The following is a 27,970-nucleotide window of genomic DNA, read 5'->3' as shown; positions in this document are numbered from 1 at the left end:
ACTGACCAAGTCAAAGTTTAGCTTTAGAGTTCCGGTGACCTGAACTGGTAAAGAAAGCTAAGCAGGGAAGAAGTTTGATTCATTCATTCAAGATCTATTTTCGGGGAGGAGAAGAGTTTGGTTTTGGGCCTCACCATGAAAAGCCTGGATCTGTTCCTGCTGGCATGTTGCCTATACAGCCTGAGCACATTGGGAGGTAAGTACAAGCTGACACAGTATACTAATGTAACAAAGCGTTAGTTGTCATGCAAGGCCAACATGAATACTCGTGTAGTATCTAATGAGATCATAGAATGGAAAGTACCAGAAAAGAACAAATTCATAATAGAAAACTTTACAGTAATACTTGAGAATATGATTTCTCTGTGACACAATGTCAGTTCCTATTGGAATACTGTACAATAGAAATGTTTTATTAGTAAATTTTGACGTAGGTAGGCTAGACATTAATACAAGCCCAGCAGTTTATGTGTTTTCTTCTGCTCGTGTGTTTCTAGATTATGAATCTGGTTTGAGTGTTTAATGTCTTTTCCCATGGGCTAATTTAGAAAATGGCAGAAATCACAGTGAGTCATTTATCAAGAGAGACATGTTGCATATCGTGTTGGTGTAACTGTGTAAAGAGCACAGAAAGAGCACAGAAACATGGTCATTAAACATAAAAATGAGAACCTTCAGTGGCTCTGTGAGGCTGTACCTCTTTGATCTGTTAACATTAGCATGCTAGCATTTGAAAAGCAGACAATATAAAAGATGGATGTGGCTATTGTGATGTCGCTCACTGGTTTCTGAAGTCCCAATTTGAAGCCTTGAGCTAAACATTACTTCCCTCTTGGCTGCAATAAATGATAAAATATGTAAGAGTTTATTTCCAGATTGACAACAGGAGGAGGTTAGTCTTTGGCTGATTGGTGAGGGAGGAAAACTGTGAGAAGTGTTGTGGAGCAGGGTGTAATGGAATGTACTCAGATAGCAACAAACGTTTGCAAACTTCTTTGGGCCACAACAAGTCGTGACTGACGGCATTGGCTCATTGGGTAAGTCTGACTGCCTCTAGGCACTCACAGGTCTACCTTTGGTGGGTCACATGCAGGTACTGTTGCAGGTAAGTTGTAGCTTTTGGGCCACATTATACTTCCTGTAGCCCATGTTAGGTCCCTTCAAGAACTTTGACTCATACAAGTTTACCACTACTGTACAGTAATGGCGCTGTGCGTGCTGGAAGTGGCCCTAGTTAGGTCAAGATGTGTCTGCTATTGAGACAAGTGACAAACTTATTTCATTAGTAGACAGGAGCTGATGTACAGCTAAAGTTGATGAGTTTAGATGATCGAGGTGCAGCATCCACACGAGCTCCAGAGTGAGAAACGTGGCATACAGGGACAGTTAAGCACAGGGATTATATCACGTAGGGAGCCATGACAGATTTATGATATGTACCTCTCATTCAAATTGCATCTCATGGCATCAACAAACTAATAAAACTCACTAATGAATTTATGCCGAAGACATTTTTGAAAGATAACAAGAAATGATGAAATAGCAAAACAAAATACTTGTAACACAATGACAGATTTCATCTTTAAGGACTTGTGTTCACAGCAGTTGTAAACTAAAGAAAATACGATCAGAGACACGACAGTCGCAGAGAATCACAGCCAGTTAAGTTGAACACATTTCTTCAGAGAAATCAATAACTTCATTTTTTCATACAACTTATTTGGTAAGTTGCCCAGTGGTTACTGGACAGTGTGCTCAAACCACTCTGAGAAGGATGTAGTGTATACTGAACTTTATTGCAGTCAGTTTCAATTTTAGACCATGTTCATCACTACTGAGCCACTACTCACTCGGCGAGTTTATGAGAAAAAAGCTAAATAACTGGGTCTTTTCAAGCAGATACTCACATATTCTCTCCATAAAAGAAGTTTATTTCTAACTGGTTACACAACCATCCAGTATTTTAGTTTTAACTAATGTTTTAGTCAATCTTGCTATTTACCAAGTCATCTCAGCTGGGTAGTGAGATAAAAAATGCTAAATTCTAGCCTTCAACAGTCACCTCCCGTTCCACTAGCAGCCATGCTTCCTTGTGCCTAGCTAATGGGGTGCCTTGCTGGGTGATCGTCATCATTTATTCCTGTCAGGTCAGATCCTGCTGGGGCCACAGCAATGCCAGACGTGATGAATGCTGCGTCACAAGAGCTGCTGATTATAAATGCTTCTAACCTTCCAACACCAAGGAGGAAAATGTTGCAAGTAAATCAGGGATTACGCATGAAAATGCAGTGGAATGCAAGTGTTTGAGTAGGTTTGCGATTATGCAGACCTGAAGCGAAACATTTAGCATTGCTATAAAACGGGACCTTAGAACCTCAGGAACTTATTTGAAATACATGTCTTTTACTTATTTTTATTAGAGAAAATAATGTAGGAATGCACTACTACTACACATGCTAAGCCAATCCATCTGTCAATCCTGAATTCCACTTAAAGCAGTCTCCAATAGCAGTACAGCCACGTTTTTCTGACTGAAAGGTCTGACTGATTGATTCTGGACTTGAAAGTGGTAATTGTCATCCCAGTCACGATTTTGGGGGGGCATAGTTTGGTTGCAAACTATCCCAAAACAAGCTGGCATAACAGCATAACATAATTTGCAAAAAGCAGAAAGACATAGACCTGACCTTTCACCCCTTGGCTGGACTTCGGAAATTTGTCTTTAAAAGCAGTTAACAGAATTTTTGGTATAAAACAATCAGCAACTTTACATTGAATCATTATAGTAATCATCAAAATGAATAATCAATCAATTTTTTATCAAACATCCACTTGTTGCACACTATTGACTTCGGTATTGAGATAGTCGTTGATTGATTATATTTTGATGCACAGCACAGCTTGCTCGGCGACACAGTGTCACCAGTGTGTTGGGTTTTGGGTTAGCTAGCTAAATCTGAGTGAATGACTAGCAGTTATTAAAGGACTTCAGTTTGAAGCCTGCCAATACAACTGACCTCTGTCAATGTGTATTACAGGTGCAACTGAATCAGAGAACACTCTGATGAAGAGCCTCTTCTCCAAATACAACCTTAAGGTCCGACCAGCTCGTACCCCTGAAGAGAGGGTGGTGGTCCGCGTGGGCATGATCCTCACATCCTTCGTTGGACTGGTGAGGCCCAAAACCCCAACACAAAAGTACACACAGTTAACAGCACTGCAGATTTTAAAAAATAGTCAAAGGACATTGATTATGTGTTATATCACTCATCAAAATTCTAGCACAGTAGAAAAAATTAAAACAAGGGCTGATTTTTGAAGAGAGAGAAAAAAAGACGCCTCAATTTTGGATTAAAAAAGCACAAAGAGAAGCTGTTTTTCTTTAGTCAGCTGAAGAGCCATTTCAAGACAGAAATAAAGTTACTAATAACTATTTTCCACCAATGTGCAGATGAAGCCAGGTCTCCATCGACCCCTTTCGAGAACCCAGGACTGAATGTAACCTAGCATGATGTAACAGAAGTTTTGACCAGTTTAATGCGGATTCCCATCACCAAAATGTTTGCCATTAGCTGACAATTCACAAGAACAATCGGCTTAAGGTGCTTTATGTTGTAAGGCATAGGTGACGAACTCCAGGCCTCGAAGGCCGGTGTCCTGCAGGCTTTTGATGTGTCCTTGATCCAACACAGATGATTTAAATGTCTAAATGACCTCCTCAACATGTCTTGAAGTTCTCAAGAGGCCTGGTAATGAACTAATCATCAGGTGTGTTGACCCAGGGTGAGATCTAAAACCTGCAGGACACCGGCCCTCGAGGCCTGGAGTTCGACACCCCTGTTGTAAGATAAAGACCCTACAGCATTTGGGAGAAAACCTCAACAAACTATGACCGCCTATGAACATGTGCTTTGTGACAGTGGTGAGAAAAAAACTCCCTTTTAACAGGAAGAAACCACCAGCAGAACCAGACCCTGTCTCCCAAATCCAAACTATCAGCAGGATAAGGACCAGATAGCAGAAGGCTCTGCCTCCCACTTTCAAAACACTATGAATCATAAGTAAGACTGAAGTCTGAACAAAATGAACAGAGCAAAGCACTCCATCGGCTAATACGTTATGAGGTCATGAAGATAGAATAGAATAGAATAGAATAGCTTTTTTATTGTCACTGTTACAAGAACAGTGAAAGGCAGTTTGGCATCTCTCCATGTGTGTGAAGTACACAATAGCGTAAGTATTTACACAATGACAAATTTACATTTAGTAAAAGTGAAACAAAAATACACAAAATAAAAAGAAAACCGCTAAGTTGAGGAGAGCGCCGGGCCGCTGTGACTGCTCGCGCCGCAAGATACAATGGAGCTTAATTATTCAAGGAACTTTATATGAGAAGGATTTTAACTTCTAGTCTGGATTTAGCAGAAATCCAGTGAAGAGAAGTTAATAGTACTAGATGCTGTTACTACTCTTTATGCAGTGTTCTGAATTGACTGACGGCTTTTCCAAGAGCTTGTAGAACAGCCTAATCATAACGAACTGAAACTGTCTAGCCTAGAAGCTACATTCCTTTAATATCTTTTCCGAGATCTGAAAAGATGAATCTCTCATAATCGGACACATCAAAGTCTGTGACTATGCTACAGTAACTTCACATGCTGGAACTCTTAGCCAGAGAGACGATGGTTTTCCTGCGGCTTTGCCTCTGAAATGTAAATGTAAAGCTTATCTTCCATATTCTCCACCATGAATGAATCCCAGTGCCATCTGGATTTAAATTCACAACCAGATGGCAAAAATGAGTACTACTACTGAGGTGTGGTGAACTGAAGTACTGTATTTTTATTCATTCATGCTGGGAAATAGTGTTTTAGTGGCATGCACTGACTGGGCTGCTGCCTGTGTGACTGCATTAAAGGATAAGCCGTACACACACACACACACACACACACACACCGTCACTTTATGAGTTTCTTATTTTCCCCTTTATTCTCTTCTCCACGGCAATCGAAAACCAACACACATAGTGCATCCACACCTCCACACTCCTTACACCTCCACTCAAGGTCACGCTCCCTCTTTCTCTCTCATCACGTGGACCATCTTAAGTTCTGGAGTTGACCTCTCTTGAAAACTAACCCACTTGGATTCTTATTTTGACAAGTAACTAGTCCAGCTGGGTAACTACAGGGTTATTATTAACACTGGGCCTGAGGGGTAGTGATATGTAGGCAATGACATGTGTGAGGTAGCAAGATGTGTTTGCATGAGGAAGACATCCAACGTTTGCTGCCCCCACTCCTGCTTCTGCTTTGGTCCCAGCTGTCCCAGTTGGGGTTTTAAATAGCAGGCCGAGGAGCAGAGAAGCTTAGCCAGAATTCATGACTTGACCTTCCCATCATGGGCACGACAGTCCCACAATGCAATATGTCGCATTTTGTACATGCCAATCATGCAGCAAATCCCATCATCTCTCTGTCTTTTAGTCCTTTTTGTAAAAGAGTTGTTTAGAGACTACATGTGTCCCCTGCTTGTTAAGCTAAACTAATATCCCAGTGGTTCCAAAAAATCCCAAAACATCACTGCACCATCATGTCCCCTGGCCTGTTGGAACAAATGGTTTTAACTATATAAAGGCGCTTACTACAAAGTTCACCACTGGGTGCATGTCATGGCTGTCTGATGACAGTAATGTCACAAAAACATTTCCAGAGGCAAAAAGTGACACAGGCATTAATATTTTCAAAACAACAATGAGGAAAATACTACTAAAACCTAACTTTTAACCTGTTTTTTAACCTGTATGTGTTTTTTAGATATCTTTTAGACATCAGAACAGCAGAAAGCTGAGAGCCTCAGTTCACACTGTATTTCATGTCTTTCCATCACAGGGTTTAACGCAGAAAGTGGAACAAATAATAATAAAAAAAAAATCCATGGTCAATTTAGAATCACACTGAGGTTCGATTAACCTCAGTAGAATGTATCCGGGCTGTGGGGGGAAGTCCATGCAGTATGCACACTCCACACAGAAAGACCTCAGCTGGCAGTATAGTCTAAACCAGGGGTGGGGAACTCCAGGCCTCAAGGGCCAGTGTCCTGCAGGTTTTAGATCTCACCCTGGGTCAACACACCCGAATCAAATGATTAGTTCATTACCAGGACTCTGGAGAACTTCAAGTCATGTTGAGGAGGTAATTTAGCCATTTAAATCATCTGTGTTGGATCAAGGACACATCTAAAAACTGCAGGACGCCGGCCCTTGAGGTCTGGAGATGCCCCACCCCTGGTCTAAACCAAAAACCTTCTTATTATGAAGCAACAGTGGTAACCAAGTCTTGCAATTAAATGCTTGCAACAACCTAAAAAGCTAACTTTTCATGCAAACAGAAGGCTTTTCATAGGCTGATGATTGACTAACCGGATTTGTCCATTAAACTGATGGATGGTGTTTGGTGGGAATGGTACTTACAGCACTTTTCTACTCTGGCTGAGCACTCAAAGTGCTTTCTTATTATAAGCCCCATTCACAAACCTATTTCTACATCTAAGAGCTGTTTCACACTTCATTGAATGCTTTGCAGGCAAATTAGGATTCAGTATCTTAACCACAGATATGTTGACATGCACCTTAGAGAAACTGAGGATTGAACCACTGACCTTCTGATTAGTAGACAACCTGCTCTGCCTCCTGTACCACAGCTGCCTTGAATACCATTTTTTAAACTCTCACCACCACAAAACCTGTAATGCCATTAGGGTGTTCTTTGTGCATAACTCTGTATCTGCATCCCTACAAAATGAAAAACGAGCTGAAGTAAACAGTTATGAAGTACATACTGAAATACATATTTTCGCATTTTTATCACAGAATATGAAAAATGAAGAAATGAGCACCACTGTTGTCATGAATCTGGTGAGTCTATTTGCATGCCTGCTCGTCATACTTGCAAATTGAAGTAAATCTTAAGCCGATAGAATGAATTATCCAACAGCTTTCTGAGTGTACTCTAACTGAAAAACTCTTTCACATCACACTGAGTAGCTCATCCGTGACTCCTACTCCAGTGGCAGTATGTTTATTAACACGGGGCCTCGTCTTTCGAGTACAGCTCAGTGCCAATGCACACTGTGCATATAATCAGTAGAACAGTTGGAGTAGTCATAATAGCAGTCAAAATGAAAAAATATGCAAATTGTGTTTTGTTATGCAAGGACAAATGCACAGGGAAGCCATCCCTGTGGAATCTAATTACAGAAGTGGAGAAATGAAAGATAAAGTGATACAATGACAAACTGGTTGCATTTGTTAAAGCAAAGTTTCTGCTTGCTGTCATTTTCTGCTGTAATCCCAACTCTTTTCATGGACTTGTGGATAATAACCATCCCTATGTAATAAAAAAAAAACAACCTTTTATAAAAATATTCAAACAGGAATGGACAGATTATCGGTTGTCATGGAAACCAAAGGAGCACAATGGGATTCAGGTGCTACGCATCCCCTCTGGGAAGGTTTGGCTTCCTGACATCGTCCTCATCAATAAGTAAGTATCAGCATTGCAAGTCACATTAGCATTAGCGTTAACATTAACATTAACAAAGACTTGAAAGGAGAACGTTTTTGATCTCTTTGTTCCATTTTTGTATTTGTATGCAGTGTTTACAACCTTTTGTACTTACTAATTTACCCCCTACCTGAGTGAAATAAACAAGTATTGCAATATAGTAAATATTTTCATATCAAATCCATATCCATCGTGCTCTATTGTTTTGAAATTGGACAAATTGCATACCCTTGTAGCTTATAGCTGCAGGCCACTGGAGACTAGGTGATGGGCCAGGTAAATTATAGTAGTGCTCATGTGTATTGGAAAAACTATATATCACAGCATTAAATTAAAGATTTAGATACTCAGAACAGCAAGTTTAGTCTTTTCCCCATATTGGCACACACAGACACGCTCCCATTAACACCACTGTAAATATCCCCACTGCTCCATTCATCAACACTTTATAGGCAATTAAGCAGCATGGCTCCCTAATAACTGAGCTGATAGCACCGCTCAGCTACTTCAGCTTGTGAGGCGTTCATTTGGAACCGCACGGATACACACAAATATGCACGTCCGCACAAATGCAAATTTGCGTGTGCTTCTCTTGGGTTGATCAATGCCGGCCATTTTAGCAGCAGCACTTTCACAGGGACAGATTTTTAGGAGAGCCCGGGGTAAAGACACAAACTTCTCACTGTTCAATTATCAGAGACATAAAACTCAAACACTGTACACTGGCAGAAGGCTAAATCTGTGTCTAATTGACTTGATATCTTTGTTGTGCATTGTGTTATGAGCCCGACAGCTTAGTATACAAACAACATTAGCGCTGCACTTACAGTCAAAGTGCCCCATAAAAAGTGTGCAAAGAATCTCCATTTAATGCCAATTACAATGTTTAGATGTGGGGTCTTTAAGTGTGGGAGTGAAGCTAAATGTTCATGTTCTGCACAGCCGTGGCTTTGCCTTGTCGACTAAGCTTTGTCAGAGGAACTGAGATGATAACAAAACAAAGACTACAGTTGAGATGCAAACTTTGATCGCTGCTATTTTGCAACTTTATAACTTAAGTCAGCAGCATAGAGTGTTGTTATTGCTTCAGCACACTAATAATGGCTTGGTGGTGCAGCTGCAGAAAAGAGACACCTCACTGTTTGTCACATTTTAGTTTATGCTGGCTGGATTTCCTCACCGAGCCCTCTCAGCTATCTTTGTAAAAGCAAAGTCACAATAAACCATCCATCTCCAGCACAAAATAGATTACTTCCCATAGCACGGAGAGGGGGGTCTCTGACCTTTACAGAAAAGTGAAACCAAAAAGTCATTTCTTGTTACAGTTTTACTCAATTGCTCTGTCACATTTTTGAAGTTTTCAGTCTTAAAAACACAGTTTCCAAAGCAGATCATACATGGAGCAAAACAAGACCTGTGATAAAGAAAAGAGAAAGTTTTTACAGGACTTTGTGGAGTATGTTCTTAGGGCATCTACAGAAATTAAGAGAGTAAATAGCAGCCAGATGTTACCAGCCTAATGCAATTGAGGAACTGATCATCAGCAAGTGTCACCGTGTCTCTAAAAAGTAGAAGTTTTGGCAGTTTGCAGGTCTGGAGTATTCAGCTGTGTGTTAACACAATGCCAAGGAGGTGAAACATCAGCAACAATCTTAGAGAAGCAATTGTTACAACACATATAAGTGAAACTAATGACCAATGCAGGGACTTTTCGTCTAAGAACAGTCTTATTTAACTGTTAGACAACAGAACAAATGTAATTCATTTGATACAATACAATTTGGGGTATGTTTCAAGATACGTTATGGAATTCTGTGATATGTCACCATCCATAACATACTACAGATTACCTCAAAATATGACATGACACCTTGTACAATATAGTGTACTTCAAATTTTGATTTATTAACCAAAACTGGCTAATTTGTATTTCATGTTTTGTTTTCAGTAATGATGGACAGTTTGATGTGGCCCTGCATGTCCATGTTCAGGTTTATAGTAATGGCAGGGTAACCTGGACTCCTCCTGCTCTGTACCTCAGTTCCTGTGGAGTCAAGGTAATTTACACAGATCTACTATGCACTTATCTTCCATCCAGTTTCTTCTAAGCTTGGACATTGTTTCCGACTCGTTTAAATGCCGTTTTTTTGTGTCTAGGTAACATATTTCCCGTTCGACTGGCAGAACTGCACCATGCAGTTTCGCTCTTACACATATGACTCAACAGAAATCGACCTGCAGTATGCCCTGGATTCAAAAGGCAAGGAGATTCGGGAGATCCAGCTGGATGAGTCTTTCAGTGGTGAGCACTCATGACATGACACATATTCTTAAGTACAAGTACTTCAGATGTATTTTTGTGTTATATTCAAAGCATCGCATTTTTGCATAACCCCTTCTTATGGTTTGCAAATGTGTTGCTAGTGTAATACGATTACTAAATGCGCTAAACTTAATAGAAATCTAAGCTGTGGATGTTTCTCTAGAGAGTGGTGAGTGGTACATCAGACACAAGCCAAGCAGGAAGAACACATTTGATGACGAATACGAGGAAGTGACTTTCTACCTGATCATCGAGAGGAAGCCTCTGTACTACATCATCAACATCATCATCCCCTGCATCCTGATTACTATCATCGCCATCTTCAACTTCTATCTGCCTCCTGATGCAGGTAAACACTTTACAGAAATTGCATTCAGATCACTTGATGACTTTATGAATTAAAGCTGTCTTTATGTGACCACTAGGATTGCAAACAAGCTCCACCTTGATGTAAAACTGCTAATACCATTTCCCATATGAGTTTGTGTGGTCGGTTTAAAATGGGCAATCAGACATTTAGCTAATTATAAAGGGATCCAATTTCAGATTAGATAGGTGCTTCCTGGAACACAGTTGAATTGATAACCTTTAAAATGAAGGAGGTAGAAAAACAGCTTAGAGCAATCGGCTTGACTCTGTCCTTTCCCTTATACGGTTACCTTTATGTTTGGACAAGCCTGCTCATTGGGTACATTGATTGATTAGGACACACATATGCAAAATACAGCCTGAGATATTAAAGTTTGACTTAGCACAAAACCCACAGATGTGCAAATATGCATGAGTCTCAATAAGGTACACAGATCGGAACATAACATAACATACTGCATTCCTGCATAGCTGTATTAATATTCATTGACATGATACTGTCATTATGCATTGATCTAGACATGTATTTTAGTATATAAATATATTAAACATTGATAAAGTTTTTATTTTCTTGAACAATGATGTAGGCCTATTTTTAGGAGTTTATAATAGCTATAAAAAAGTAAGTTTTTTTTACATTTTTCGGAATGTGTGGGAGAAAAAGTATTGCAGAAAATGTCTGATTAGGATAACTGCTAAACGTATCATAGTTTACTGACCAGTGTGTGCCATCTGCTTTGTTCACTGAATAAAGCAACCATGCAAGTGACCTTTAAAAACAACCACTTGCAGTCTTATTGGGATGATCAAGCAAAAGCCTCTATTTGCTGCTCCCGTATTCATAAGTGGTCGCCACCAGAGATGTATCTGCATATTTGATTGGCGGAACTTTCTGCTGAATCGCCTTTCTGATGCAACCCTCACAGGGATTAGTGTCTCCTACGAGTCTTGAACCAGGGTCATATGAAATGACTGATTTGAACACACAGTAAAGGGACACAAACAGCACAGAGAATCATAGGCTCCTCCAGTTTTACATTAATTTTCCAGTGATGCAGAAAGAGATGCTTTGCTTCTCAGTGAGAGGCCACAAACTGCTCTTTTAACCTACCAGCTCTAACCCTTCTGGGTCCTGTACTATGAAGCAAGCTCAGCATACCCAGGATGTCTTTCTGTTATCTGGATTCATTTACCCCAACACTGACAGTCAAGATAAGCCGTCACACGGAGTTGGTTAGCAACTTGCTAAATTAACCCCGGGTCTTGGTGTAAATTGTTTGCAGCCAACAGAAATAAATCCATCCATTTGCTTCCGCTTATCCTTTTCAGGGTCGCAGGGGGCGCTGGAGCCTATCCCAGCTGTCATAGGGCGAGAGGCGGGGTACACCCTGGACAGGTCGCCAGTCTGTCCAGGGCTAACACACAGATAAATAAATTAAAATTAAACAAAAAGTTGTCTCTAAGAAACACAGAGACAGTAGATCCTACTGGAAAACTTTAAATCTTCCTACTGCATGCACACAGAGGTCTGAGGGATCTACCAGGACTGGTAACACAATTCTTTTGGAGAACCAAGTTGATCTCTAATTGGGAAAGAGGTTAGGTTCGCAGCATAATTTATCATGTGATGTCATAAGAAGTGAACCACTTTTGCAGTAGAGAAAACCGAGGGTTAACCCCGAAGTTACCTTGGTGACGAAATCTTGCTTCGTAGTACAGGCCTATGGTCACTTACAAACACAGTTCGTACACAGTTTGTACGTGACCACAGAATGAACTAAAGAGCCTGTGCTGTGTCACCCAATCAGCCTCACTTAGAATGGGAGATGAATTTTTCATTAGCATCATTACTAGTAAATTACATTCACTAGATGCTCCTCGAATCTCAGTGAGTTGAAAATGGAACAAACCTTGGCCCGGTAAAGCTTAATGAGTCGTAACACAGGAACAAGAAATGCATTGTGTTTCTGACTTTCCTAAATAATTGTGTGTTTTTTTTCTTTGCAAGGTGAGAAGATGGGTTTGTCAATCAATGTGCTGCTCACCCTCACCGTGTTCCTGCTGCTGCTGGCTGATAAGATCCCCGAGACCTCGCTGGGTGTTCCCATCATCGTCAACTACATCATGTTTACCATGGTCCTGGTCACATTCTCTGTCATCCTCAGCGTGGTTGTCCTCAACCTCCACCATCGCTCCCCCAACACCCACATGATGCCGATGTGGGTCCGCAAGGTGAGCGTACATTTCAGGGTCACACAAGCTTAATTTTCGCCTGCTTGGCACATCATCACATACAAGACTTCTGAAAGGAAATAATATCTGTGTCTCTTAAGAAATAGTTTTTGTCTTTCTAGCATGTGTTGTTACAGTGTCTTGCATATATACTGTAGGTTGTTCATTTGCGCCAGAACAGCCCAGAAGCACAAGCAATCTTTCTTTCTGTTGTCAGAAGTTTTGTCAAAATACCACCTTTCATTTTATCTGCATTGTGAAAATACATTAAGGCAAGTCATTAAGTAGCCAGCATGTCTGTGAGGAGAGCTGGAAAGGACAGGGGATATTGGGAGGCTATGTGATAAATGAAAAAAACTTGTAAACATTGAATTATCTGTCAGCAAGGAAGTAGAGCAAGAGGTAGGTTAGGACCATCAACTCCAATTAGTGTGGCAGATGACCCAAGAGACCATTTATCTATCTATGCAATTCCAAGGTGAGTTTCATTTCCAACTTCAACAAGACTTCAATATGTTTTATGTTTTGTTTAAATTACAGTCAAAAAAACACCAGATAATTCCAACAAGACATTACACGAATGTTAAAGACACTTTAAAGTAATGTCCATATTTTTAGACACACATTTTTCCATATGTATTAGAAATTGGTCAAGTGTAGTGAATCATATATACAACCAAGCTACACCTACCACCTTCCTTCAAGCATATCTACTCCTGATAGTCACAGACCCAGCGATGATCTTTTTATGACACTTTGGGCACTATGGAATTATCAAGGTCAGACAAATCTTAGAAAGTAGATTCAGTCCATTTGCAGGTTGTGTCCAGATCAACAGAATTAACTTTCTGTGAATTAACTTTGTTTTGTACTCAGTCAGATGGTCGTGAAATATAAAAGGCAGAATCTCCAAACTCATCAACAGCTTCCTCACAAAAGCTGTTAAAATGTTGAACTCCTGATTATGATATGTACAGTAAATGCACTACAAGCCAAAAGTTTGGACACACCTTCTCATTTAATGTTTTTCTTTATTTTTAATACTTTCTACATTGTAGATACAAACTGAATACATGGAATATATGAAGCAAGATTTATGGAATTATGTAGCAACGACAAAGTGATATATAACTAAATATGTTTTATAGTTTAGATTCCTAAAAGTAGCCACCCTTTGCTTTGTTCACAGCGCTGCAAACCTTTGGCCTTGTCTCAGTGAGCTTGATGATGAAGCTGAAATGGTTTTCAGGGTTCATGTGTGGAATTTGTTGCCTTCTTAATGAGGTTGGGACCATCAGTTGTGTTGTCCAGAAGTCAGGCTGGTACACAGCTGACAGCCCTGTTTGACAACTGTTAAAATCCATATTATGGCAAGAACTAATCAGCTAAGTAAAGAGAAATGACAGTCCATCATTACTTTAAGAACTGAAGGTTGGTCAGTCTGGAAAATTGCTAAAACTGTGAAGTGCTACAAATAGCTGCTAAGAAGCCACTACTAATGAAAAGCAACAAGCAGAAGAGATTTGTTTGGGTCAAGAAACACAAGGAATGGACATTAGACCAGTGGAAATCTGTGCTTTGGTCTGATGAGTCCTAATCTGAGATCTTTGGTTCCACTCGCCGTGTGCGATGCAGAAAAGGTGAACGGATGGTCTCTACATGCATCGTTCCCACCATGAAGCATGGAGGAGGAGGTGTGATGGTGTAGAGGTGCTTTGCTAGGGGACACTGTTGGGGATTCATTCTAAACTGAACCCACACAGAACCAGCATGGCTACCACAGCATCCTGCAGCGACATGCCATCCCATCTGGTTTGCGTGTAGTTGGACCATCATTTATTTTTCAACAGGACAATGACCCCAAACACACCTCCAGGCTGTGTAAGGACTGTTTGACGAAGAAGGAGAGTGATGGAGTGATGCGCCAGACACCTGACTTAAACCCAATGGAGATGGTTTGGGATGAGATGGACCACAGAGTGAAGGCAAAAGGACCAACAAGTGCTCAGCATCTCTGGGAACTTCTTCAAGACTGTTGAAAAACCATTTCAGGTGACTCATCATTAAGCTCATCGAGAGAATGCCAGGAGTGTCCAAAGCCGTAATCAAAGCAAAGGGTGGCTATTTTGAAGAATCTAAAATATAAAACATCAGAGTTATTTCACACTTTTTTGTTTACTACATAATTCCATATGCGTTTATTCATAGTTTTGATGCCTTCAGTGGGAATCTAAAATGTAAGTAGTCATGAAAACAAAGAAAAACTAATTAAATGAGAAGGTGCATCCAAATGTTTGACTGGTAGCGTACATCCAGTACATCATGATTTTGATTTGATTTAATTTCCTAACCCAGATGACTGAGTGTGCATCAAGACAGGGTCAGACTGAGTTGTGGCTTAAAGAAAAAGTACTACCTCTACCCCATACTAACTTTACTTCCCCTTTAGTAAATTAATTGGGGAATAAAAGTTTAATAATTGATACAAAGAAGCTTATGAGTAACCTGAGACTTAGGAAGTACATTTCTATATTGTGAACATGCATGATTTAACACTAAAGTCAAGACTTCACCTCAAAAATTATATTTTACTAGCAGTTGTTGGCCATCTTGAAAATGGGCACTGTCTTGTATATTCAAATGGCTAATGGGTCATCATGTTAAAGACTGTGCACCTGAAATACATGAATTAAACTTTTGCATTAATTTGGCTATGAAAGCTGTGTTAGCGTGGTCGAGGCAGACTACTCAATTAGGTCCACATAGTTCTCGACACTTAAAACGTCATGTTAAACCATTAACCTCCATCAGTTGCTGTTGCCCTCAGTGTACATTGTGTGAAGCTAATTACAGGCGTGAGCAGCAGCTCTGTGCTTTGGTCCAAGTTCTGTCGTGGTTTCAGGGTACATTCACCACAGAAAGGCTCCCACACACTGGGCAGATTTCTGTGGCCTAATTGAACTGCTTGGCGCTGGATTGATGAGGAAAAGGAGGAGCATAGATTCTGTTTCACTCCTACTCGTGGGTTATTAACGAAACAATGAAATGTGAAAGGAGGAAATTTTTGGACACAAAACATTAGAGAGAAACTAATGATTATTTTTGTATTTATTGTTTCTTTGTTTCAAAAGCCTAATTTAAAGCTGGTCAATCAGCCACTAAAAGAACAGATATTTAAGTTTAAGGAAAAAAACTTCCTGTAATGGCCACTAGTCCTAAAGTGAGTGTGTCTCAGAGCAAATGGCCAAATTTACTGTAGTAGGCCTGTTAAATGGTGTTTGTTTCCATATCTGATTTCAATATTAATCCCTATTAATGACAAGTATGAAATGTACTGGGGTAATTTTTTTTTGCTTGTATTCAGACACAAAGCAGCTGGCTCTTCAGATTTCTGCTAAGTATGCTTTTTGTTTAAGCCAATTACTGCTTGCTAAAATTTGTTGCACATTTAATATCACAGTTAATTACTGATGAACCTGGTGACACAGCTAACAGTGACACTCCAAATATGGTCATATCCTATTTCAGCATTCATTGAAGACAGCAGCCAACTCAATGCTTAAGTACAATGTACAAACCATATATGCTGTTTATGTAGTCAACACAGATTAAATTAAAAGCACCTTCAGCTGTATAATCACTGTGAAGGACAGATTCAAATACCTCACTTTACTTTGGAATAGTGTAATAAATGAAACACTGATCAACACCAAGTCCTAATAATGATCATTTGAAAAATATGAACTCTGTCCATGTGCACAGTATCTGTAGCTGTGTTGTAGGTAATAACAATTTGGTGAGGATTTGAACCCATTTAGAAATGACTTTGTGTCAAATAGTCCATGCAAACTTTTAGCCCGTCTCTAGGTAGACATTAACTGTGCTGCTCTTTATTCCATCCCCATCTTGGTGGCTGAATCCAGTGTTTCATTTTCTTTCTCCAGACAGTCACCACAGATGGCTAGGACACTCTCCGCCTTCTGTTCCATCACCAGGTTGCCTTATCAGCCCCGGTGATGCTTTAGATGCTCTCGAGTGCAGAGCTTACGTCTCTCTGTGGTGTCTGCCTGAGCACCACACACACTCAACAGCAAAACTATCAAGGTTTCAGCAGCCATTGCTGAGGAATACGGTCTTTGTAGATGAAATGCTGCTCTCTGAGGTGCTGTTTCCGCTCTTATTTTCACTGCTCATTGTCAGCCAAGCTGCGGGAAATGAGACAGATGTCACACAGTATGAGTAAGAAAGAAAGTTGAGAGGCAATTGAGGATTTAAATGAATGACAAAGCGCCCCTTTCTGACATTTCTCTGCATGATCGATGATAATTACTAACAATATTTTGAATGTCTAATTGATAGTACCATTGTATTATTTCTATGGAAAATGTTCATAAATGTCCCAGTCTGTGTTTCTTTCAGCATTTCTGACTTGAAATCTCACACATTCCACTTCCACTCTGGCCTGAACAAACTCCTGAGAGAAAGATTTTTCTATAAATGCTCCATTTTCTTCACCAACGACTCTGTCTGTGACCATCTACTCTTTACTGCTGCTGTGGGAGTGAACAAAAATAATAAAGTTGCAGGACATTATAAAAGGACCCTCCATCATGTCTCAGAGCTCTCAGTCAAGTCTATCAGGCTGCTGTGAGTGACTCACTGATGTGCTGCCTCGCACTGAGAGCGAGGAAACATGGCAGAAACAGCAGGTGAAACAGACTCATACTGGAAGTTGTATAAAGGCGTGGACGTTTGGTTGTAAATGAACTCAAAATCACTATTAAATTCGCTATTGAGTTTTTGCCAGTTTATGTTCCTCTCCAGGGGGCTATTATTGACATCCATCTGTCAATACTGGCAAGCCAGGAGTTCTTTCACAAAAAGAATATGAAAGCACTTCAAAGAGCAGATAGAGCAGCCATTTACAGCATTTATGATATTGATCAAGGCTAAAGTTCAACCCTGACGTGCTGTTTTATCATTGACTCCCTTGATATTGATATGAAAGGAGCTCCAAGTCCGACAGCTCCAGATGAAGACTCAACGCACTTAATTTTTATCATGTCCTATCAAACACTTTTTTCTGTTTTAATTACACTCCCTTGTGCCCAGGACAGCCTGAATCCTTTACTGAAGTGCTCCACTGAAGCACACAGACTTATGTACTGTGTTCGAAGAAAACCTCGAAAGGAGACTTTGAAGAACTGGAAAGCATTACCCATTTAGTTTCTCCACCCACATCATTCAGCAACAACTGCTTTCAAAGGTTATCTTACTGCAAAATTCAATATGTAGAACTATTTGTCATCCCTAATAGGCAAATACAGGGCAAGTGCACTCCAGCTGTCCCCTAAATCATAAAACAAGAATCCAAACAAATGGACTTTTAATGCCAGCAAAGATGATGGATCCATGAGGTGTGAGTGCCAACAAGCTATTGACTGAAAATGTACAGTTAAATAACCTTCTGTGGTCTTTTTTCAGCAAAGGAAATACACATCTACACATTCATAAATGAAAGTGCTATGAAATGTCTTTTTTAACATCTCGAAACTGCTAAATTCTGAAGATGAGCACAGAGTTTGTTCAGACAGGCCACAAAGTCAAGCTTAGCTACAATTCCAGCAAATGAACCAATCTCAGAGCCAGTCCACAGCATTTGAAGGCAAGCTGATCTTATATAGGGTGCACTATTTAATTGGGGGGGGATCACCAGATATGCCACAGTATGATATTACTATAATACTTCATTCATGATACGGTATTGTTGTGACTTTTACGACACTTTGTGATTTGCTGAAATAGCATATCTCGCAATTTATCAACTTGTGTCCTCAAATTTAGACATGTTAATGTCTACATAGACAGAAATTCAAATTTAAGTAACTTTCTGCTCAATAGGAATAGGAAATCCCAGTATCGATACAAAATCAACACCTGAAGTTTTTCCAGCCCAGCTATGTAATGTCTTCCCTCGTTTGGTTCACATTTATAAACTGCTTTGCCACCGCCTCCACCCCAGCAACTGCTTCTACATTTACCACTTTATACTTTCCATGTATGTGTGGAAGAGCAGGAAAACCCTAGAACAGAGCCATGCTGACAAATATAAATGACTGCACATGGAAACATGGTGTTTCGGCAACCCTGGTGAAGGCCACAAGCCGAAACGCATTGGTCTGCAAATAAAGCTGTTCCCTAGTGTTTTAAATGTTGCTGGAGTCTTCACCTCACCAGATCATTGTCCCCCTCTATGCTGTCTTGGAAGCAGGTGAAGTTATTCCCAAAACCTGGGGATCTCTCCACATGGAAACAGTCTTCTGGCCGAACTGTCTTTAATGGGAATTGTAAAAGTATCTCTGTTTTTCTTCACCTTTACTCTCCACCTAGATCTTCATCCACATGCTCCCTCCTTACCTGGGCATGCTGCGGCCAAAGGTGGAGACCCCCCTGTCTCTGGAGACCCTACCCCGCCGGGAAAAAAAAGTCACTGCAATCAGCATAGTTTCTGATGAATACTTCATCCGGAAACCTGACTCTTCCATTTTATTTCCTAAACCCAACAGGTAAGACCAGGCGTATACGTGCACATGTTTGCTCTCGTTGTTGTGAGTGTGCCTGGATTTGGTTTTGGTTCCCATGTATGTGAGAGCCTGCATGTTTGAAGAAAAAGCAAATGAACCCAGAAACAACATGTGTGAAGTGGAGCGGGTGAACAGTTGTTGATTCAGGCAAAACCCGGACAGATGGGTTCATCATTAGTAGGATGAGAAGCAATCAACTGCTCTTATCTCTGTTATGTCGCATGGGATTCTTGAAGTGAATCACATACTGGTATATAAATTTAATTCCATTAAACATGTATGTCCAAATATGACTTTAGAAACAATACTTTTTCAGTAAAATAACATCAAATACATTAAGATTAACCAAATTTGATTTGATGTCATGTTGAAATGGATTCAAATATATATCACTTTAGTGTCTACACAACCTTGCACTCATAGAAGTTCAGGTTTCCTCCTTAACGCTTACCACCACAACTTAGGACTAATTAAAATTCTGTTATATTTTAGGTGCTTTTTTCACTCTGAATTAAATTCAACAGTGTTTAAAAGCACAGAGCCTCTTCAACAGACAAACACCATATTTAAAGATACCAAAATCTACCATAACAATAGAAGCAGCTGCAGCACAAGAGCATCCGCAGCAAAGAAGTAATTTCTCTCCTCTTCTGTCACCTATACCTGCACACATTTATTACATTACTTTGTGCTGCATAATATATTCTCTCAGTGAGGCCAACGGAATCCATCCAATGTTTTTTGGCTCACAATAAGGAAAAAGAAGAAGAAGAAGAAAGAAGTTCATTAGGTATAGGGCTTTTCTACACTACCTGAGAACATTTATTCAGAATATGAGAACCATCTCCACATTCTCACATATTTAGAGTCATGTGAAAACGAAGGTACACCCCCTTTCAATTCTAAGGTTCTATATATCAGGATATGATTATAAAAATAAATTGTTCTAAAAAGATTTAAATACAAGCTCAGATGAAAAAGATACAACATATTACACAGTGTCATTATTTATTTAACAAAATCAAAACCAAAATATGTGTAAAGGAAAGTTGTGGATGAACTTTAATCCGTTTCGTTTTTTATAAAAATACTTCATTTTTTTGTGGCAGTTTTCCTGATGAGAGAATTGAAAAGACAACATAAACACAAGTGAAACGCCTGTATCATATTTTCAGGTTTCTCTAATCCACACAGGGTCAGAAGTATGCATACAGACTCAAATATATACATACACTCACTTAAATTGTTTAATACATGGAGATGGAGGTTCCACATTGTCTTTTCACTTAACAAGGCTCGACTAAAATTTGCAGCTGTTCATTTGGACAAGCCGAGCCAGAAAGGTTTTATGGTCCAATGAGACAAACACTGAGCTATTTGGTACAATGACAGGAGGCATGTTTAGAATAAAGGTGAGGATTTAAAGGTAACACTGTACCAGCTGTGAGGCATGGTAGTGGTAGCATCATGCTCTGGGGCTGGTTTGCTGCCAGCGTTACTGGTCGATTCCACACTAAATGTATTAATTAAGGCTCAAGTTCATATAGTAGGTTATGTCTGAAGCCCTTACTGGTTTCACCAGCCTCCATCTGTCATTGCTCTTAATAAACTTTTATCACATCACATCTGTTCCTTCTCCTCCTACATCTCCATTTTCATCTACACTGAGAGATCCAGGCAGTTTGTGTGTGTTTGTATTTAAATGCACTTTACTTCATCCACTATACTTTATGTACTTTAGCTATGCCAAAATATTTTACTAAATGCACTAAAATATCTTTTTTGAAGTCTCATATTGTCACATATTGTATCGATGCCCTTTCGACTGAAGCTTAAACTGTCAAATCATCATTTATGGAGCTGTTGTAAAGAAGGAACAGATTGGCTGTTTAAGATCTCCTTCTGTGAGGTCTTTCTGACCTTTGTTTTATTCAGTGACAGATGTCTGAGCCTCAGTAATGACTACTGCCAAAGTCTTATTTTTATTTAAAGTGCTCTGAGATGTTACAATATATATATTTAGCTTTAGAACCCAAACACCTCCACTGAAACACAGTTTGCAGGTTTACATTAAAGGTTCCACAGAGGGCTGCCGATGATGTTGAGTAAAGCGCTGGATGCAGGCCAGTGTTGCCTCACAATTTGGCAACAAATTGAATTACAGTAACCCCAGTCTCCATCCTTTGTGCATGAAAAAATTTTGACCTTCCTTAAGTAGTTACATAGGGTAGGGACCTGTATGTCTTCCCAATCAGCCATACGACACTGATAACCGACCTGCATTCCTGCTGCTCTCATAATACACCCTGAAGTTTGCTTCACAGTGTGTAGCTGTCCCTCTCTCCTCTACTCCTGGGAGAAATTAGATATGTCTAGAGGGAAAGAATCTTTGCTAAAACAATAATGACCCACCCAAATGGACTCTGACACATTAGAGTCACTGTCTAGGTGAATGAACAGTGATGGGGGAGGGGCTCTGTTAGAGGAATTTGATGAGACAGCAGTATCTCTCCTGGGTCCACACGTACATTGGCGTGCCTCTCTTAATTGGGTTTAGTGCATGTCTTGGCACCAGACGCAGCCAGTTTTAGTTGAATTAGTCTCCTGAATACTCATTTACTTCTCGCTGATGAAGTGCTGCTTTGAGCCGTACATGAGGGAAAAGGGAGGAGGGGGTTAAGAGGCCACACTGTGTCTCCCCCTCCCTTTTTCCTTTCTCTCTCAACCTGATAGGACTTCATCCTTCTTAGGTCACAGATTCTTCACCTGCCACACTCGCAGGAGGAGCTGCGGTGGCAGTGCTGCGTTGTAAACCTCCAATTTCATGCAAAGAATACCAAGCAGCTGTCTCCTCTGTCCTGCCTGAGAGGTTACCACTTCTAACGTTGTGCTACACTGCCCTCTGGTGGATACCTGCCTATCCTGTCAATCTTTTTGCTTTGTTTTTTTTTTAAACGTTTTCTGAAAGAGGTGTTTAATATTTGAGGTGTTTCATAAGAAAAGCAGCTGCTCTGCAAAGAAGTGTTGTCTTTGTAGAGGTCATTGACGTCAGGTGAAAATCCATAAACTTTTAGGGTGGAACTTAAGCAATGTTACTTCTCAGAAAAGCACTTCAGCTGTGATGTGCTACAAAGAGAACCATGATGTATGACTTAGTAAGTTCAGAGAAGTATAGGAGGTCTTAGTGTGTCTTTCTGCTGAAGGCAACAAGGACATAATTAATGTGCCATTGTTGAAGGACATGCTGCATGATACCGTGCAAGAATTATTACCGAAAAATTATAGAATGAGTTATGTAATGTAAATTATCAACTGTGTCATAAAGCAACACTGTATCAGTGTTCACACAAGAAGTCAGAATTCCATCCTCATGATGATAACAAGTTGAATTCATACGAAACTGTCTGATCTCACGGAAGTTTGTGAAATAGCCACGAAAAAGTAAAATGGTTTTATGTTCATGAGAATGAATTGTTAAGATATGTTTTTTTTGTTTGTTTCATGGTATTGAGCACAAATTTAAAAGTAATGCATTCCAGGAGCACATTTTTTTTTTTTTGTAGAAAAAGAAGGAAAGTGTCAACATGGCAAACCAAACCAAAAGATAATATATCTTTTAAATCTAATCAAGTACTGTTTAATGTCTAACACAGTCAAGAATAATACTTTGACAATATAATAACTGTGACAAGTATGACTCAGACTTGTGTTGCTAGTGCGAGAGTGTGCCGACTAACTTCCAAACACGGTCTTTCTCTTGCTTTTAAATCCAGACACATGAGAGCGGACTGATGGAAATAATGCCACAATGCCCATTTTAGTACATTTTTGATACTAGACTGACATACTTGCTGTGGTTTGACCAGATATTAAAGCTGGCTAACATTTATAATTATAGTGGTAGTAGTAACAGGGGATTCACACGTGTACGTTACTTCTTGGCTGGATGGTGGGAGCTCTTGATTTTTAGTTGAGTACATTTGCTACCAGATTGTCATAGCAATGGCAACTCATCAATGACAAGGCAGGCCTCAGTTAGCAGTTAGCATGAACTAATCTAACTATATATTTCAAATTTTGGTCATATTTAATGAATTGTTTGATCATATTGTTATGGTGCTGATGAAGAATCAACTTCTAATAACAGGCTAGTCTGAGGTTGTTGGTCATAAAAGTCATACAATTTCATTCATTATTCATTCAAAACAATTTTAAATACCCTTTAACAATAAATTACTCACATTGTTTTCCTAAACACATGTATTTAAATATGTAAACTACATATGTATTAATTTGCACAAATATAAAATAGTCAATGTTTTGTAAATGTAAACAATTGTAAAAAAGCATTTTGGATATTTTCTTTTAACTTGTCTGAAAGCAGACATGATAATAATAATAATAAAATAAAATAATAATTGCAAATTATAAAGTCCAACAATAGTGCCTTCGAACAACAGTGTAACTAACTGACGTAACACATTTTTTGCTCTTGACTTTATACATTTTGAAAATGAGGAAATAAAAAATAACTTGACCTCTAAAGTTAGAACTGTCACGTTAATACAGTATTTATGGCTGACAGCAGAGTCACACAGGTACACACAGCACCTTTCTACTAGCTTCTCCCAGTAACTCCTGGCACCCAGTAGCAGCTGATAGTTGGTAACTAAGGGCAACAACTAAACACAGAAACATGCACGCACACACATCACCCAGAGCAGCTTGGTCAGCATGTGAAGGGCAGCGCCTTGTACAAACTCGCAGAGGGGGACCCGGGGAGCTCCTCTGACCTTCTCTTTATTCCTCTGTGGTTGACAGCAGAATGCAAAGGAGACGTGCAGCCCAGCTCATAAAAGCTGAGCTATTTTACAGCTTTTAATTAGCGTGGGCTGACACCTGCTCACACATCGCTACATTCTGCACGCTCGTGTGCATTTGTTGTCTTTGGGTGTTGACACTCTGTCTTTTTCCTGAATCCGTCCAGACATATATATTTACCATCACAATATTTTGTTTATTATTGATACTTTTCTGTAACATTATTATATTTGTGCTGTCATAAAGGTACCAGCCGGATGGCATATGCACAGACCTGAGGAAGTTCATTGATGGCCCCAGTAGCTACCTTACACTACCTGATGAGCTCAAGTCAGCCATAGAGGCCATCACATACATAGCTGAGGCTCTGCAGGCTGAAAAAGACTATGAAGCAGTAAGTTTGAATGTCTGAGCACGTTTAACCTTCTTAGATCCACAAGGTCACATCTGGAGTGAAGGGTAGGGTTTGATAATTTCGAGCATTCAACAGATAAAGTTTAATAACTGAATATCTAAGTTGTCTTTAGTGATGACCCCTAACCCTAAGCCCTAAACATAAACCAAGCAAAAGTATTTTTTTATGCATATCACTTAGAATGGCAGTTTTCTTTGTCACCTAATTGTCAAGATTTGAGATGACATTTTTGAGTAGAACAAACATATTATCACAGGGTTAGGGTGTAGAGCTATCATTTACTTAAACCTTAGAGCATTAATATGTTTATTGTCTTTCCATTTTTTTCTTTCTCTCTACTGTTTATCTGGACAACATGGTTTTATTTCTAACCTTTGTACTGTTGTCTTTTTGTCTCTTGTGTCTGTCTGCCTTTTGCCATTTTCCCACTATTTTCCTTTCCTCATATTCATTTTCTTTCTATTGTACCCGTTCTTTCTCTTTTTAATCTCTTGTCTTTCACTGGTCTCTTTTAGCTGAAAGAAGATTGGCAATATGTGGCAATGGTTGTGGACCGGATGTTCCTGTGGATTTTCGTCGTTTTCACCACTGTGGGCACCCTGGCCATCTTTGCCGATGCTAGCTTCAACCATACCCCTACGGACCCCTTCAAACCCTTCTGAAGGACAGGGGTGTCTGATTTTCTTGAACCACATTGCTGGAAGTTGTGAATCCCTTGCTGTACATGTGGAGGAAGACAATTGTAACTGTTAACTGTTACTTAAAATAAGTACAGTTTCCAATGCATTGCCTCATCACAAATCACACAATGCATATGTCCCAGTCTTTTTAAATTATAGCTGTACTAGTACTTAAAGGGCCAGTAACTGACAAACCATATGGATTTTATGGTGTTCTTTTTAGATTTGTAGAATTTGAAACTTTTACTGTGTTTGTTACTTAAAGTATTTAAGGTCCCAATTGCCGACATTTGGGAGAAAAGCTTTCAAAACCCCAAATTCATATAGCCTACTTTGCAAGCCTACGATTAGGGTTATAATTTAGGGCTAAATAAGGTCTATGGTCTAGATAACCCCAACCCTAGCTCCATTCATAGGCAATTACAATATGCAATTTCTGTGTTTATATAATTGCTTTCCAAGTTTTCTCATTATAGAAACAAAGACAATAATCTGACACACAGAAATCAAAAACAGCCGAAAAAAAACCCCCAAACAGTTTTGGCTTCAACCAAAATAAATGGTTAGGTTTCCACTGTAAGGACTTGGATACCAGAAAGTTAACAGGCTTACACTGTGTTGCAGACATGGACACACCCATCATCCTATGGTGGTAGTTAATTTCGGCTTTAGCAGACTCAAAGATGTGACTATAAATTGGCGATAATTTTCATTGATGCCGACCCTAAACCTGAATCAATCAGTCTTGGCAATCAGGAAACAAGGAAAATAACAATTCTGATGTACATCACATGAAAAACTATTCACAAGTCTTCAAAATATTTAGTCAGGGTAGGTTTACCACCTCAGAAGATTAATCTAGCCCAATCCCTTCTCCTAATTCCAGATGTGTTTCCAGTGACAGTTTGTATGTTAAAATTTTAAAATAATTAAAACATAATTAATAAATGCATTGATGAAATTGCATGAAATATAACTACTAAGCCAATGTTAGCATACCTTACATGCATATAAATGCTATGATATAAACTACCAGCGTGGGATTTTTTTATTTTGTTATTAGCTGTAGTAGGGTTTGAAGTGTGGCTCCAGGACTGGGTGTTCATATGTGGTGTTAACACATAAACACCAAGACAAACCAGGCCCTATAACGAGCGTGCTGCAAGCCTATGTCAGAATGTGCTGGAGAGTGGCACATGCTTTGCGGTATATTTCTACAGACACAGTAATCCTCTGTATTTCAGGCACTGGTGTATGTAATGGAGCAGCACACCAACTCCATTCATCTGCTGCACCAACAGCCAATGGAATTCCCAATAATAGAGAAGACCCGTACCTCTCGGTGCCTCGTTTTGTCTGGACACACGCATGCTGCATGTCCCTTTTACCACACCTGTCCTCTTGGTCTTGTGCTTTCATTTTGCTTTTGTCTTTTAAATAGAGATCTGAGGGGAGAATATCAAAGGCTCCATCTGTTCTCAGAATGCTATCACCTGCCCACCCTGCTATTAATATCCCCACATGTTGGCACTGGTTACCGGACACTACTGCATGGGCTTCCCTGTTATTTCTCTGTGTAAATACACTCTCTCACTGAGATCTATTAGCGCAAGTATTTGGGGGCTGAAATTCTGCCAGTCATCCACGGCAGCCCACCTTGGCGACAGCACTGATAGCCCCTCAGTATTATAGACCACCATATGTGATGTTATCACTACACTAGTGGTTGAATTGCACTTGTTCCCCTTCCCGTCTAACACGTAACCTTCTATGAAAGAGTAGCTTTCAGAAGCCAGGCTGCACAAAAACAAACACAGAGGTCATTCTGAATGATGTATTCACGCTGAGAATGGCAGCTCACAGGAGGTCAAGTCAGAGGCATTTTTCCCTCACTTAAGTCTCAGTCTGGTGTTGATTTATAGTTTTATGTTTTCACACTGGAAAGGCTCACCAGCATGAGGGAGAGAGGATGGAATGACCCAACTGAGAGAAGAGAAATTTAAAGGCAGAGACAGAGAGTAGGGGATGGAGGAAAGATGAACTTTATGAGGCCTGAAATATAGACATCAGCTTCATAAAAAGCAACACGAAGGATCAGAGATAGAGCAGAATCCGGAGTTCACTCGGGGGCCTTTGCTTCATCGATCATTGCGCTTGTAGTCCTCGCAGCCCTCTATGGCAAAAAACATCCATCTCCATTTTTATACTTTCATCCACATCTTTTCTTGCCTCGAGCTCACATCTAACTCAGAATCAGCAACGCTGAGGTGCTTTTTCTAAGACCTCTCCATCAGTATTGGCATCACCTCCCTGCTCCTGCCAAGAAGTTTGGTAATTCGAGATTTCATCACGCCACAGTATCTGTGAAGCAGAGCCTTTCATTTCAGCTCCTTAAATCAAAGTGTGACTAAAGCCATAGTTTTTATGGGAATGTGTACCTAAAGAACAAACAAACCCCATCACTTGTGCTGTTTACAAAGATTCTCAAAAGAAGTTTATTTCATGATTTCATAAATTTAGGTTTCTTTTACCAGAACATCAACATTGTTGTAAACAGTAAAAAAATATATTTCACTATTTCTATGAAGTAAATATAAATAAGCATAGCATTAACTAACGGAGGTCACAAAGTCAAACCCAGTCTACAATCCCTGCAGATCAGCTGATACTGTTCTACACACCCAACTTTGCAAATCTCATATATTGTAGGGATTAAACTTTAGCCTGTCTACGGTTGCTGTGCCACTGCAAGCTGCTTTGCAGCCCCCCTCCACTCCTGCTATTCCTCTTTTGTCTGTATTCCTGTGCCACTTCCTTCCTTCTGTGTGGAGATGACCTTTCTAAATGTTGAAGGGTTTGTACGCCATGTCACTCAAAAAAAGTTGATGCACATGGAAATAACAATCGTCTTTGACAGGCACGGTCTTGAAATATTGTTTTGGTTTAAAATAATTTCTTATTTTTAAATTCTGTTGATTGCA

General features: G+C 39.7%; 1 protein-coding gene across 1 annotated transcript; it reads left to right on the top strand.

Annotated features, from left to right (window-relative positions):
* chrnb1 (cholinergic receptor, nicotinic, beta 1 (muscle)) lies at positions 1 to 27,970 on the top strand. Its single transcript, XM_031735008.2, has 11 exons — positions 1 to 196; positions 3,039 to 3,172; positions 6,872 to 6,916; positions 7,435 to 7,544; positions 9,514 to 9,622; positions 9,723 to 9,867; positions 10,052 to 10,237; positions 12,266 to 12,489; positions 18,880 to 19,055; positions 24,141 to 24,288; positions 24,825 to 27,970. The coding sequence occupies exons 1-11, from the start codon at positions 136 to 138 to the stop codon at positions 24,969 to 24,971; spliced, it is 1,485 nt and encodes a 494-aa protein (XP_031590868.1). The 5' UTR covers positions 1 to 135; the 3' UTR covers positions 24,972 to 27,970.

Source organism: Oreochromis aureus, linkage group 3, assembly GCF_013358895.1.
Source record: "Oreochromis aureus strain Israel breed Guangdong linkage group 3, ZZ_aureus, whole genome shotgun sequence".
In the NCBI taxonomy this organism is placed as follows: domain Eukaryota; kingdom Metazoa; phylum Chordata; class Actinopteri; order Cichliformes; family Cichlidae; genus Oreochromis; species Oreochromis aureus.
The sequence above is the reverse complement of the archived record's forward strand: the minus strand, read 5'-3'. Positions and strand labels throughout refer to the sequence as shown.